The 14,709-nt window shown below is 38.9% G+C and overlaps 1 protein-coding gene across 5 annotated transcripts in view; it reads left to right on the top strand.

The window, feature by feature from the left end:
• Nucleotides 1-14,709, top strand: part of SIL1 (SIL1 nucleotide exchange factor) — a 254,806-nt gene that overhangs the window by 163,942 nt on the left and 76,155 nt on the right. For all 5 annotated transcript variants that reach the window (XM_069104317.1, XM_069104314.1, XM_069104315.1 and 2 more), the window contains one exon: nucleotides 9,830-9,923. In XM_069104317.1, the coding sequence (XP_068960418.1) occupies nucleotides 9,830-9,923 (94 nt within the window). The remainder of the gene's footprint in view (nucleotides 1-9,829; nucleotides 9,924-14,709) is intronic.

Genomic DNA, 14,709 nt, shown 5'->3' with positions numbered 1-14,709 from the left:
ACCCTGTTTGCATCAGTTTCCTCATCTGTAAATTGAGGTGGAGAAGGAAATGGCAAGCCACTCCAATATCTTTGCCAAGAAAACTCCAAATGGAGTCATGTAGAGTTGGACACAATTGAACTGATGAACTGGGAAAAACAAATTTTTTTAGTCACCACATACAAGCACAATTACTCCTGTGGCATTCCAGAGTTACTCCCCACAAGTTCATGGTACTTTTCGCAGTTGGATAATTGATTGGGCTTTGTAAGCCTATTTATAACCTATATCTGATAACTTTGTCTCCTGTTTTGCTGACTAGATTGAAATAATCTGAATTAAGCTTTTGTATTATTATTCTTTTAATTCCCTTTGGTCACAGAATAGATATCCTTGGTCTTTTTTTTTTTTTTTTAACCCTGACCTTTCTAACTGTGTGCCATTGTAATCCTATTGTCTGAAGGCTTTACATAAGATCTTGTCACCAATGTTCATCTCTCTCTTATTCATCTTCATTCTCTCCTTTCACCAACTCCTCCATCAGCCAAAAAAATATTAAAATATTTTTCTGGTCGTAAAAAGCCTTTCTTCTATCCTGTCTAGCTACAACTTCATCTCTTTCCTCCCTTTCATTGTTAACTTCTTGGAAAAAAATTATATATGCCCCAGACTTCCTTTCTTAATTGACCCTGTTTAATCTAATTTCTTCCCCACCCCCCTCTAAACACATTATATTCAGTCTGTACTTCTTTGGCAACCAGTGACCTCTTGAATTTACTAGATTCGTTGATTTAAAAACAATAAACAAAACAACCCTTCATCCTCAAATTCTATGAAGTTTTTTTTTTTTTTCTTTTCTTTTTGGAGGGCAATTGGGGTTTAGTAACTTGCTCAAGATTACATGGCTAGTGTTTTTGTGTGGGTGTGTGCTGGAACCGAACTCGGGTCCTCCTGACTCCAGGGAGGGTGCTTTACTCACTGCACCACCTAGCCACCCCTCAATTCTATGAAGTTTTTGATACTGTTGACCAACCTCTCTTCCTAGATAGTCTTTTCTCTTCTCAGTAAGAGTGCCATGGTTTCTTGATTTTCTTTGTATTTCTCTAGTTATGTCTGCCTGCTTTTCTTCTAAGCTCTTTGTTGTGGGTGTGTCATTTAAGGGTTCTGCTTTTGCCTTATCACTTTAGCATTCTTGTTTTCAGCACTCTAGTTTCAACTAAAAAACTCTCAGCAGATGACTGTCAAATCTCCATCTTGAGGCCTCCCGATTTTCTTCTGAGCTCCAGACCCACATCTTCTTGTAAGACATTTGGACCTGCATGTTTCACTGGTACCTCTGACTTCATCTGAAACTGAGCTTCTTCTCTTCCCCATAAATCTACTTCTCCTGACTTTATTATTTCTGCCTATGGCATCACCATTCTCCCTGTCTCCTAGCTTTGTATCTCTTGGTAATTCTTTCTGTTCCTTTACCTGTTGTATCAAATTATGTTGAGTTCTTCTCAGCAACATCTCATCTCTTCTCCTTTCCCATTGCCATTGCCCTAGTACAGGACCCCATTGTTGCCTTTCCTGGACATTTTTCTCCTTACAGATATTTCTATATGCATTCTCTTTCTTTTTCCATTCCTCCATTCATACCATTGCCAGAATAATGTTTTTATGCAAAGATCTTTTTTTTTCTAGACTGTGTGTTCAGACATCTTCAGTGGCATCCAGTTGTCTATGAATTAAAATTCAGCCTCCTCCACTTGCCATTCAAGACCCACCATGGTCTTTCACCAGCTTATCTTTAGTTAACTCTCCACAGCAAACACTACTCTCTGCTTCTGCCCCCTCATAGGCGTTATATTCCTAAGCATTTGAAAACCCAGTGCCATTGATAGGGCTATTGCTAGTATCCAGTGTTTTGAACTCAATCAGTTTCTCATTTTTTGACGCATACCTTTCTGGTCATGTCTCTGTTTGACATCTGATTCTTTCCTGAGGGAGCACAGTAATCCTATACTTTTCACAAGTTCGTTCTCTGGCACTTTCCTCATTCTGTTTGGTTTTTTTAAAGCCCTTCATAACTTGGTCTCTTCTTACCTTTTCAGCCTTCTTATACCTAATTCTCTGTGACACTGACCTTTCTCTTCCTTGAACAAAGCACTCCCTTTCTTTACTGGTTCTTCCCTGTTCCTGGAATGCTCTGCCACTCCATCTGTGTTTCCTGGCTTCCTTCAGGTCTCACCTTCTGCAGGAAACCTTTCCTAGTCCTCTTTAATTTTAATCTCTTGTTCAGAAATATTTGCTTGTTGTCTTCCCTCACCTTGTGCAGGGTTGCCTCTGGATCATGTCCCCAGAGTCTTGCACAGTGACACACAGACACAAAAATAAATATTTTTTGATTCTTCTTGGGTCCAGAGCATAAAAGCAGCCTGAGGAAGTAGATGGGGAATGAAGTGGAGGTCACTGAGACTCATCCTTGTCTTTCCATTGGTTCCACTGATGGGTCTTATTACTTTTTCTACTGAAAGCTACACCACTAGCTCCTTAATGAAAGTGAGTGAAGTGAGAACCTAGAATGTTGAGACCTTTGACCTTGAATCATTCTGCCCTGTCCTTTACAATGGACCTCCTCTTGGTTCAGTGTACCTTGCTCTAATGTTCTGGCTGTATTCTCTTTCCTGGTGTTTTTCTCCATACTCATGTTAAAGCTGCTCTTTGAACCTCTCCACATTATTATATCTTTTGCTCTATGCAAAGTTACTCTTTTGTTTAAAGCTCTTTTAGAAAATTTCCAGACAAAAATCTCTAATAAGTAATGGCTCCTATTTATAAAATCACAGCATTCAGATCAGAAGAGGAGCTAACTTAATTATACAAACAGTGCATCATCACTGTATCATCCTAAAAATTAACCGCATTTCCATGCAATATTTTCTCAATTTAATTTTTATTGTATTTTTCTTAATTACACGTAAACAAACATTTTAAACATGTCTTTAAAATTTATTTTTTGGGGGTTATATTTTAAGTTCCAAATTGTCTCCTTCCTTTCCTTCTCACCCTGTAGTAGATAAGGCCATTATTTAGAATATATTGACACACACACACATGCACACACACACATGTGTTCATGTTTCTGTATGTGTATGTAAATCCACCCTGTACATAATTCTGTTTATCATTTTGTTCTCTCGAGGTGGATAACCTCTTCCTTCATAGGTCCTTTATAGTTAAATTTAAGTATTTATAATACTCAGAATAGTTAGTCATTCACAGTTATTCTTTGAACAATATTGCTGTCCCCATATACAGTGTTCTCTTGGTTCTGGTCATTTCGTCATTATTTCATGCAAGGCTTTACATGTTTTTCTAAAATCAACCTACTCATCATTTCTTACTGCATTGATTAGTATATTTTTACAATTCTACACCACAACTTGTTTGACCATTCCCAGTTAATGGGCATCTCTTCAATTTCCAGCTCATTGCTTGCCACAAGGAGAAGTGCTGTACATACTGTAGAACATACAGGTTGTTTTTCTTTATCTCTAATCACTTTGGGAAACAGACCCAGTAATTGTATGGCTGGGTTAAAGGGTATACAATCTTATAACTCTTTGGGCATAATTCCAGATTGTTTTCCAAAATAGCTGGATCAGTTCATAGTTCTACCAGCATTGTATTAGTGTCCCAGTTTTTCCATATTGCTTCACTATTTGTCATTTTCTCTTATCATTTTAGCCAATCTGATAGGTGTGGGATGATCTCTCAAAGTTGTTTTAATTTACAGTTCTCTAATCAATAATGATTTAGAGCATTTTTTCATATGACTATATATAGCTTTGAGTTCTTCATTGAAAAACTGCCTGTTCAGATCCTTTGAAACATCCATTTTTAAAAACGTTCAGTCCCAAATTCTTTCCCTCCCTCCTTCTCACCCTCGGCTTCCCCTTTCCCTGAGAAGGCAAGCAATTTGATTTAGATTATACATGTGCAGTCATGCAAAACATCTCCATATTAGCCATGTTGCAAAAGAAAACAGTAATAATAAAAAGCAAAAAAAAAAGTAATAATAATAAAGAAGGTTTTAAAAAAGTATGCTTTAATCTGCATTCAGACCTCATCATTTCTTTCTCTGGAGGTGGCTAGCATTTTTCATCATAAGTCCTTTGGAATTGTCATGGATCATTGTATCATGCAATATTTTCTAAATTTATAATGCAAGGCACTATAAACATTAACAGAATAACAGTATCATGTAAATATCACAGAAAATACCAACAGAACTTACTGCCAGTCAAAAAACATTAATCCAGTTAAATGTATCTTACATGAAAAAATCTTTCCATTTATCTACCAGTTTTGACATTTTATAGGAGTTATATTCAGAAAGTGGAATAAGTATCAGTTTTCTTATAGCAGTCATAAAGGTATGACACTCCCTATTACCATTCAAAGCACAGATCAGCCTGTTAGTCAGCAGGCATAGTAAAGTGAGTGCTTACTATGTGAGAGGCACTGTATTAAGTCCTGTGTATACAAAGTATGACAAAAGACAATCCCTGCTCTCTAAAAGTTCATAGTGTTATGGAAGAACAACGTGGAAACCATGTATACACATGATACATATGGAGGAAAAATTGGTGATAACAGAGAAAATGCATTAACATTAAGGGTGAAAAAGAAAGGCTTCTTGTAGAAGGTGGGGTTTTAACTGGTACTTGAAGAGGCTTTAAGGAAGCCACAGAGTCCTGGAGATGGAGATTAAGGGGGAGAGAATTCCAGGGAAGAAGGGCAGCTAATGAAATTAATATTCAGGGTAGGGAGATAGGGTATCTTCTGGAAGAAATGGCAAGGAGGCCAATCTCCCTGGATTGTAGAATATAAGAAGACCAGAAAGTTAGGAAGGGGCAAGGCTGTGAATACCCAACAGGGGATTTCCTGGAGATGACAAGGAACTGCTAGGGTTTATTGAATAGGGGAGCATCAGTTTGATGCCTGATGGATCGGAGAGGGGAAAGATTTGAGGTGGGGAGATTAACTAGAAGGCTGTTGCATTAATCCAGGCATGACTACTAGCCTTTAACAAACTGATGGCATTGTCAAAGGAGAAAAGGGGGCATATTTGTCATATGGGTGGTGGTGCTAAGAGAGAGTTAGGATTTGAGGTTGACACATCTGAATTGTGAGCCTGGGTGACTAAGAGGATGGTGGGCCCTTGACAGTAAATGAGGAAGTTTGGAAGATGGGGGAAGGTTTGGGGAAAGATAAAAGGTTCAGTTTTGGATGTGTTGAGTTTAAGATGTCTTTGAGGACATCTAATTCAAGATGTTTAAGTGGCAGTTGGAGATGTGAGACTGGGGAGTTTGGGTCTGAATAAGCAGACATGAGAATCACCTTCATATAATTGAATCCACAAGAACCAATATGATCTTCAAATAAAATAATAGAGAAGTCAAAGGAAAGAGAGCCCAGGACAGAGTCTTAGATGAGATCTGCCTTTACCATTCCCAACCTACTTAAAGATCTAACCGAAGGGACTGATAATGTGTGGCCAGATACATAGGCCAGACCAGGTAATAGTGTTACAAAAACCTAAAGAGAACATCAAGGAAAAGAATGTGGTCAGCGTTATCCAAGGCCCCAGAGGAGTCGAAAAGTATAAGGAATGAGAAAAGGACAGTGGATTTGGCAAATAAGATATCACTCCTGGTCACTTTTGAGAGAAGTTTAGATCTGATGATAAGATTGAAATCCCTACTATGGAGATAAGAGAATGAGAAGAAAGGAAGTGGAGGTACTTGCTGTAGAATGGTCTTCTCAAGGAGTTTCTCCACAAAAAGGTGAAGAGATATAACCAGCCAGGATTGATACATCAGGTGAGGACTTTTTGAGGATGGGGGAGACATAGGCATATTTGTAAGCAGTCAGCAAGCAGCCAATTAACCAGGAGAGACTTAAGATAAATGAAAGAGTGGGGATGATAGAGGGACAAATATTGGTGGACAAGATAGAATGGAGTGGGATTGTGTGCATATAGAGGAGACACATTTCATCCTGTGTTGCAGGAGTGAAAGAGGACAAGGTGTGGAAGGCATCAGTGATGTCAAATGAGGAAGAGTTGAGAAGAGATAGCCCTCAGTGAATTTTCTCCATTTTTTTAAAGTTAAATACATGGCAAGATTCTCAGTTGAGATGGAGAGGGAGCCAGCTGTGTGAGCCTTGAGGAGGGATGAAAAGGTTTGGTGAACCTACTATGCTGAGTAGGAGAGGTCATGAGAGAGGTGTTGAGGATTGCCTTGCCATGGTATAAACTCAGGTTATGTTACATCAAACATTTGTAGTGCAGCCAGTCACCATGGCCTTTTGATTTTCTTTGTCTTCGTTCACCAGCTTGTACCTAGGAGGGAAGGCAGTGCTGAGAATAATCCAAAACTGAGGCTTGTTAGGGCAGTATGGATGGTAGTTTAAGGGAGCAAAAGAACTTGAGAGAAGAGGGTCATGTAGAGTTGAGCTATTTTGCCCAGGGTTCAAGATAGTTAAGGAACTGATTGTAGCCAGTGTAGGACTTGTTGACCTGAGAAGGAACTATGGGTTTGAGCAATTATCAGTCATGTTTGCAATGCAGACAGAGGTAAATGGCAGCAGATTGCCTCACATCATCCAATTTCAGAGCTCCTTTCCATAAGCATAGAAATGGTACATTTGTGAGAGATGGACAGATGAAGAGTGTGATCATCTCTAGCTAAGATAGGAATGAAGAGTAGATCATGGGAAATTAGTAAATTCAACTGGAAGATTAGGGTCATGCATACTAAAGTTCCCTAGTATGAGAACAGGAATTGTGGAGGAGAGAAGGACTGTGAGCCAGGCACTGAACTTACTGAGGAAAGAAAGGGAGTATCCTGAAGGTCAGTGGACAGCTACTACTAGAATTTCCATTGGGTAGAAGCCAGTTGTGGATTGAGTGAGCCTCCAAGGAGGGGAGGTTTCTGAGTGATGGTGGTTGAGGGAGAGCCAAGAAGGGCATCAGAGAGTGAGGAGTATGCTAACTCTTCCATCATGACCAGGAAGCATCAGGGGGATGGGAGGTATTATAGCCAGAGATGTACAGGGGAGCCAAAGAAGTACCATTGGGAGGGAGCCAGGAGGTGGAAGAAATGTGATGGGATGAGATTTAAGATGAAACCATACATAGTCTTCCTTGTCCAAGCCTATGTTTCTGGATCATCAGCCCACATGTGTAAAAGCAATGTATTTTCTTGACTCTGTGGCTTTGCTCCTGATGTTTGTTTCCTGCCTTGGTCCTGAAAATTCCCATGGAAATTGGAGGCAGAGGAAAATGAAAGACATAATGATTAAATATTCTGCTTAAAGATACGCAGCAAGATAAGACTGGTGTGATTTCAGGATTCAGCTTTCCTAGTTCTAAGTTTAGTGCTGTGAGAGGAATCATGGTATCTTAGAGTTGGAAGGAACATCTAACACCACCACGTGCACATTCCTCATTTTGCTAGTGAGGAACCTGATGCCTAAAGAAGGGAATGTATTTGTGGGGTGTCACAGCAAGTGAGTGTTAGAGCATAGATTAGAATCCTGCTGCTCTGGCCAATCAATAAAGGCTTGCTCTCATGCATCAGCTGTGGCCAAGGTTGTTGGATTGAACTGGTCTTGGGTTGTGAGATCAGTGAGTCTGTAGACCACTTCCCCATCTTCTGAGAATTTTTAAATGGGAATTAGTCCGTGATGTAGTTTTCAGTCTTTCCCAAGTGATGGCTAATATGTTATCCTTGGTACTGGATTTTCCTTCATTCCTCTGTTAGACAAATTTGTCATCTATCCATTTAACACAAATGAGAACTGTTGGCAAATTCATCCTCTCTGCCTCTCTGATGGATGCCTCTCCCCTTCAGAGTTGAATGGTCATAGCTTGGCTCAGCTCCAGGGCATTTTTCAGTGGAGATTATTTTTCATGATGCCTAGTAGGGTTTCTTTCACCATCATTTCTTTTTTTTTAAATAAGTTTTTATTGATGTCTTTTGTTTTTTATATCATCATTGTTTTCCCCAGTATCTCCCTCTTCTCACACAGAGCTGTCCCATATAACAAATATTTTTAAAAAGACAAAGAAAAGGAAAAAAAATCAGCACAATTGATCAATGCGGTGAAAAAGTCTGAAAACACATGTAGCCCCTGTGGAGCTCTCACTTCTACAAATAGATTGGGGGTATCATATCTTTTCTTTTGAGTCATGCTTGATCTTGATAATTTTGCTATACTGACTTTTGATTTTTGTGTGAGTTGTTTTTCTTTTCATTGTTGTACTTATTGTGTATGTTGTTTTGTTGGCACTGCTTACTTCATTATGCATCAGTTCACATGGACATTTTTATGTTTCTCTGTATTCATCACATTCGTCATTTCTTATAGCACAGTAATATTCTGTTACATTTGTGTACCACAATTTGTTTAACCATTTCCCTATTGGTGGGCGTCTACTTTGTCTCCCATTTTTATCTCTCACAGAAAGTGCTGTTATCAATATTTTGGTGCATATGAGGATTTTCTAATCAGTGGATTGCTTAGAGTATAGACCCAGTAATAGTTATTGTTTCTTGAATGACTCCATCTCACTTTTGTGATCTCTTTTTCCACAAATAAAGGCTGCAGGTTTCTCTAAGACTTCATATCACTGAGCAAAACCAGGATCAGGACTTGGTGCTACTGTTCTGACCTGGAGGGATATAAATTGTACAGATCACCATCTTTCCCAGATTCTCACTTATAGAGTTATGGCCCATTGTCATCTGGGTAGTCTTGCTGTGGTAGCTTTGTGGAAGACTTTCCCTGGAGAAATAGAACTCAGGAATGTCTGGAAGGAATAGCAGGAATCAGTTTGGAACTATATCTATCTTTGTCTAATGTAATTTTTCACCTGCTCCCATCCCTTCTTCTTTCTTTATTAAATATACCCTTCCTTATGTCTCCTTTTAGATGACCCCCATCCCTCTTATTTCGTGGCAGAGTTCCATGAGTGAAAGTGATGGAGTTCCAGTAGCTTGTGAAAGAATTAAAGAAACTTATAAACTAAATTTTCCATTTTAATCAGCAGAATGTAATAGAAATACATCTGATGTAATTGATTATACATAGTCTCACTCGTTAGAAGTTGCTTGAGAAAAAAAAAGAATTTATATAACTTAATATGTATCAATATATTGATAAAATATATTTCTTATAAAATAATGAAGAGTGTTCAGAGAAAAGTATATTTCAAAAAAAATTCCTCTTGGTTAAATCTGGAATTAGATTTGCTCTCCGTTTATTCCTAGAACTCTGATAATCAGGATCCACGCTTGTGCACATGAGTGCTTATCATATTTTCAGTCAGCTCTTTATTTTTTTGGAGTAGGCCTTTTAGCAGTTGAGAATATGTGCTTGACAAATAAAAAGGGAAACAACAGGTCATAAAACCATTTGAAAGTTGATATCACGTCATTGTTACACAGTTTAAAATTTGCCATATATACACCTGCCATTAAGGGGTCACTAGTCTATGGACTAATTTACATAGCACTTAATACTAACATAAGGGGCTACACATAACTCCCTTTGTGCTGTTAACTATTTTGTACCCAGTGACTATAGTCGATCATCTTGAATGCTATATAGCATAATATGAAGTGTACCCTGGGTGTCTCCAAGATAGAACTGGTCTCTTGACTCGTCCCTTCCTCCTTGCCTTTGAACCCTTGGGTGTTATGAGTAGCAGATGAAGCCTGGCACAACTCCCCAGTGGGCCTCCTTTCCACAGGGAAATAGCCCCTTTCTGACTAACTTTGGGATTGTATTTTTTTAGGTTGGACCTCAACACACATGGTTTCACAACTCAGGACCTCAAGAGTGCTCTTGAAAAATTCAAAGAGGGAGCAGGGGCTGAAAAGGAAGATAAGGTATGTATTTTCCCCACAGGATTCTGTTGAAGCTCGTTCTGGTTTTGTTTTGGAAGCAGGATTCTCACCGTTCTCCCCAAGCCATTGTAAGCATCATGGGTTGCTGGTACTACCACTGCTCCTGCCTCCACCACTAATAAGGGCAACAACAATAAGAAATGAGACAGTGTCTTCCAGTGAATAGGCAGTTGGCCTCAGAGTTTGGATATACCCTGGCATTATGGCTCTGGGTAAGTCACTTAATCTTGACTGCTTCATCTATTCCACTCATGTCTAGGAGGTTAGTGTTTACCAAGAAGTTTAAAAAATTTTTTTTAAAGCTTAAAAATTGGGAGACAGAGCCAAGATGATGGAGCAGAAGCAGGAAATTTCGTGACCTCCCCCCACAACCACCTCAAATACCTATAAAATATGACTCTAAACAAATTTCAGAGCTACAGGACCCAGATTGATAAAGAGAAACAAATCTCCCACTGAAGGCAGCCTGGAAGGCTGATAGGAAGGGTTCATCACAGTATGCCAGGTGCCAAGTGCAGTCCTGCATGAGTCACCCAGTTTTGGCCCCAGGGAGGCAGAGGTGGCCAGAGCAGACTTCAGGAGAGTGAATCACCAGCAGCTGTGGCAGTTTCCAGACTTTTCAACCCATAAATGCCAAAAAGAAAGTAAAAGGTCAGTAGGGAACTCTGTTGGAAAGGAAGGGCACTATCCGGCCCCTGCCCCTGGGGCAAGAGGTGACAGAGGCACAGCAGCTGCAGTGTCTGCCCCATGGCTGCATCAGGAGCCCCTGGACTACAGATCATAGGGGGACCAAGCGACTTTTCAGAGGGTAATCACTCTTGCTTTGGTCTGCTTGGATCTGGATCGTGGTCTTGGGTGGAGGTCCTGGGGTGAGAAACGCCAGTTTGCCAGTTTGGTGTCTGTAGAGAGGGCACCCTCTTCAGACCTCTGACTACATTTGTGAAAATCCTAGCAATTTGGGACAAAGCTCTCCCCTCTGGAAGCAGAGTTTTACCGTGGCAAAGAGCTCAAAAGTCAATTAATTGACTGGCAATATGAACAAGCAGAGGAAGCACAAATAGACCATAGAATCCTTTTTTGGGGACAAAAAGGATCAAATCATGGAATGGGAGTAAAAAAAGTCAGAACTCCTGCATCAAAAGCTTCCAAGAAAAATATGAACTGGTTATAGGCCATGGAGGAGCTCAAGAAGGATTTTGAAAATCAAGAAAAGTGGAGGAAAAACTGGGAAGGAAATGAGAATGATGCAAGAAAAAATCATGAAAAGAGAGTCAACAACCTGACTGAAGAAAATAATACCTTAAAAAATAGATTAACTCAAATGGCAAAAGAGGCCCATAAAGCCAGTGAGGTGAAGAATGCCTTAAAAAGTTAAATTGCCCAGATGGAAAAGGAATTTCAAAAACTCTCTGAAGAGAATAATTCCTTTAAAATTAGATTGGAGCAAATGGAAGCTAATGACTTTATGAGAAGTCAAGATACTATAAAACAGATCAAAACAAATGAAAAAACAGAAGGCAATATGAAATATCTCATTGGACAGACCACTGATCTGGAAAATAGATCCAGGAGAGAGAATTTAAAAATTATTGGGCTACCTGAAAGCCATGATCAAAAAAATAACCTAGAAATCACCCTTAAAGAAATTCTCAAGGAAAATTGCCTTGATATTCTAGAACCAGAGAGCAAAATGAAATTGAAAGAATTCACTGATCACCTCTTGAAAAAGATCCCCAAAAGAAAACTCCTAGGAATATCATAGCCAAATTCCAGAGTCCCCAGCTTAAGGAGGAAATATTACACGCAGCCAGGAAGAAACAATTTGAATATTGTGGAAACACAATCAGGATAACACAAGACCTAGCAGCTTCTACATTAAGGGATTGAAGGACTTGGAATATGTTGTTCTGAAGGTCAAAGGAACTAGGATTAAAACCAAGAATCACCTACCCAGCAAAACTGAGTATAATGTTTCAGGGGGAAAATATGGTCATTCAATGAAAAAGAGGACTTCAAAGCATTCTTGATGAAAAAACCAGAATTGAATAGAAAATTTGACTTTCAAATACAAGAAGCAAGAGAAAAATGAAAAGGTAAACAGGAAAAAGAAATCATAAAGAACTTATTAAAATTGAACTATTTATATTCCTACATGGTAAAACGATAATTGTAACTCATGAGACTTTCCTCAGTATGAGGATAGTTGAAGGGAATATATTGTGTGTGTATGTATACATAAATATATGTTTATATAGGAGGGAATAATGTGCATATAAATGTATATGTGTGTGTGCATATATGTGCACATGTATACATAGAGGGCACAGGATCAGTTGAATAGGAAGGAATGATATCTAAAAAAATAAAATTTAAGAGATGAAAGAGGAATATAATGAGAGGAGATAGGAAGAGATAGAATATATCATATCATATAAAAGAGGCAAGAGAAAACTGTTACAATGGAGGGGAAGAACAGGAAAGCAAAAGGGAATGGGTCAACCTTATTCTCACTGAATTTGGCTTAAGGAGGAAATACCATACACACCAAATTGGGTATCTTACCCTACAGGAAAGTAGGGGGGAAGGGTATGAGAGGGGGGAATGATGGAGGGGAGGACGGCTTGGGGGAGGGAGGGTAGTTAGAAGCACACACTTTGAAAAGGGACAGGGTCAAAGTAGAAAATAGAATAAGTGAGAAGCAGGAAAGGATAGAGGGAAATATAATCCTTCTTTCACAATATATCTACTATGGAAATGTTTTGCGTAAATACACATGTATGACCTATATTGAATCACTTCTCCTCCCAGTAGGGGGTGTGTGATGAGAGAAAAAGGGAAAGAATATAGAAATCAAAGTTTTAAAATCAAATGTTTTAAAAAAATATACACACACATAATTTTTTTTTTTTTACATGCAACTCAAAAATAAGATATACAGGCACTGGGGTATAGAAATCCATCTTGCCCTACTAGAAAGTCAGAGGCAGTATGGGGGAAGATATAAGAGAGAAGAGATTTGGGGAGGGTGTATACAGTAGGATCGCTATTTTTGGGGTGGGGGAGTAGGGAAAAGACAGGGAGAAAATTTGTAACTCAAAATCTTGTGAAATGAACAAATAAAAAATAAACAAATTAAACAAAACCCCCCAAAAAAGGCTTAAAACTTTCTTTTGCTATTTTTCCAATTGAAGATAACCTCCTTAAACATAAGATCTGTTCCATTTGGTTTTTTCTTGCCACTTTCTTTCATCCAACCACTTGTTTCTAAGGTTTGTGCTGAGCATGGTCTCCTTTCTTTTTTTCTTGAACATCAAACATCAGAATTTGTCTGCTTTGGCTCTGAAAGTGAGAAAGCAGTGATCTCTCCTGAGGGTTAGATCATGCTGTCTATTACCAGGATTCTTGTTATCAGGATTTGAATTCTAATCTTTTATTTTCAATTTCTCAAAACTGGTATGTAGAACCATTATGTCTTATCTTTTATATTCTTAATACCTTTGTCTCTGTTATTTGCATGGCTTTATGTTTGGGGAGTATTTTGTCGTTAGCTGTTTTTTTTCCACCACAAGGGAGTTGGTTGCTGTCATTAGGACCTTAGTTTTTAAAGCTAAGCAATTGCAGCTCACGGTTTGGCGTATGACCCACAAGAAGTGTCCAATTCCTGGTCCAATCTATTCACCTGTGACTCAACATTGTTATGGACAATCCTTAGATCTAGGTGCTATGAGACTATCTCCATGTTTGGGCCCGGGGGAAAAAATATGAAGTGCTGCAGAGTCATTTTGTTTGCAGAGAGGATGGTCCTTTTTACAGCTGGTTTCTTTCATTTCCTTTGGATGCTGCTCCCAGAGGGTGCTTATAGTGGGTGGGAGAAAAGCTCATAGGTAAGAGATGAGCAATTTGTAACTGATTGCTTCTCATCATCCTGTTTTCTAAGTATCTGTGGCTTTTAATTTTTCTTGGATCATAGAGACACTGTTATTTGAGACAAAACCTAGTACATCCTTTCAGAGTTTGTGAACACCATCTTCTACAGTTGGACTGGAATTGGAATGAAAAATAGGAACTATCACAAGTTTGAAATATTCAATTAAAGTTTTTTTCCCACATCACAGCATATCTTGATCTCAGAAACACTTTGTGTACATATATGGGGAGAGGTGAGTGTAGATTATTAGGGATTTGGGTACAGTACATGCAGTAATTTAGCCATTTCAAACAGTCATGCAAATTGTACACCTGTGACAGTAATGACAGTGATTTATTTTTCATCAGTAAATTGTTCCCACTCTTGACAGCTCTCTCTTCCCACAGTTTTTTTCTTTCCCAGGCTCCCCTAAAAACTTCTTGTGTCAGGTGGGATCACAAATATGGAACAGAGATTGAAGTTCAGGCTTTCTGACCCGTGGCATCCCAGAAGTCTCAGGGAGAGCCCAGTGTGCTAATCTCAGATCTGATTAACCATTTACACTTAGAAATCACATGCTGGCAACTGCAGGAATGAGAAGGTTCCATTCTCTGTCCTAGGAGACTTACATAAGGGCATTGTTGCTACTTTTTGAGCCTATAAATCAGAGGCCCATTTTTGAAGTTCTTCCAAATATATTATAAATGTCTGAGTGTGTGGAGGTTATTTCCTGGGGTCCTCTTCTCTGGACATAGTGGGTAGATTTAGAGTTTTAGAAAAGTGTAGATTCAGGCAGGTCCTGAACCTCATGGGCATCAAGGGTTGTTGTGAAGGAAATACTTGACAAGATAATTTATACCT

This window comes from Petaurus breviceps, unplaced genomic scaffold (genome assembly GCF_028583685.1).
Source record: "Petaurus breviceps papuanus isolate PSGF00001 unplaced genomic scaffold, PetGlider_PUasm1.0 685, whole genome shotgun sequence".
Lineage (NCBI taxonomy): Eukaryota > Metazoa > Chordata > Mammalia > Diprotodontia > Petauridae > Petaurus > Petaurus breviceps.
The sequence above is the reverse complement of the archived record's forward strand: the minus strand, read 5'-3'. Positions and strand labels throughout refer to the sequence as shown.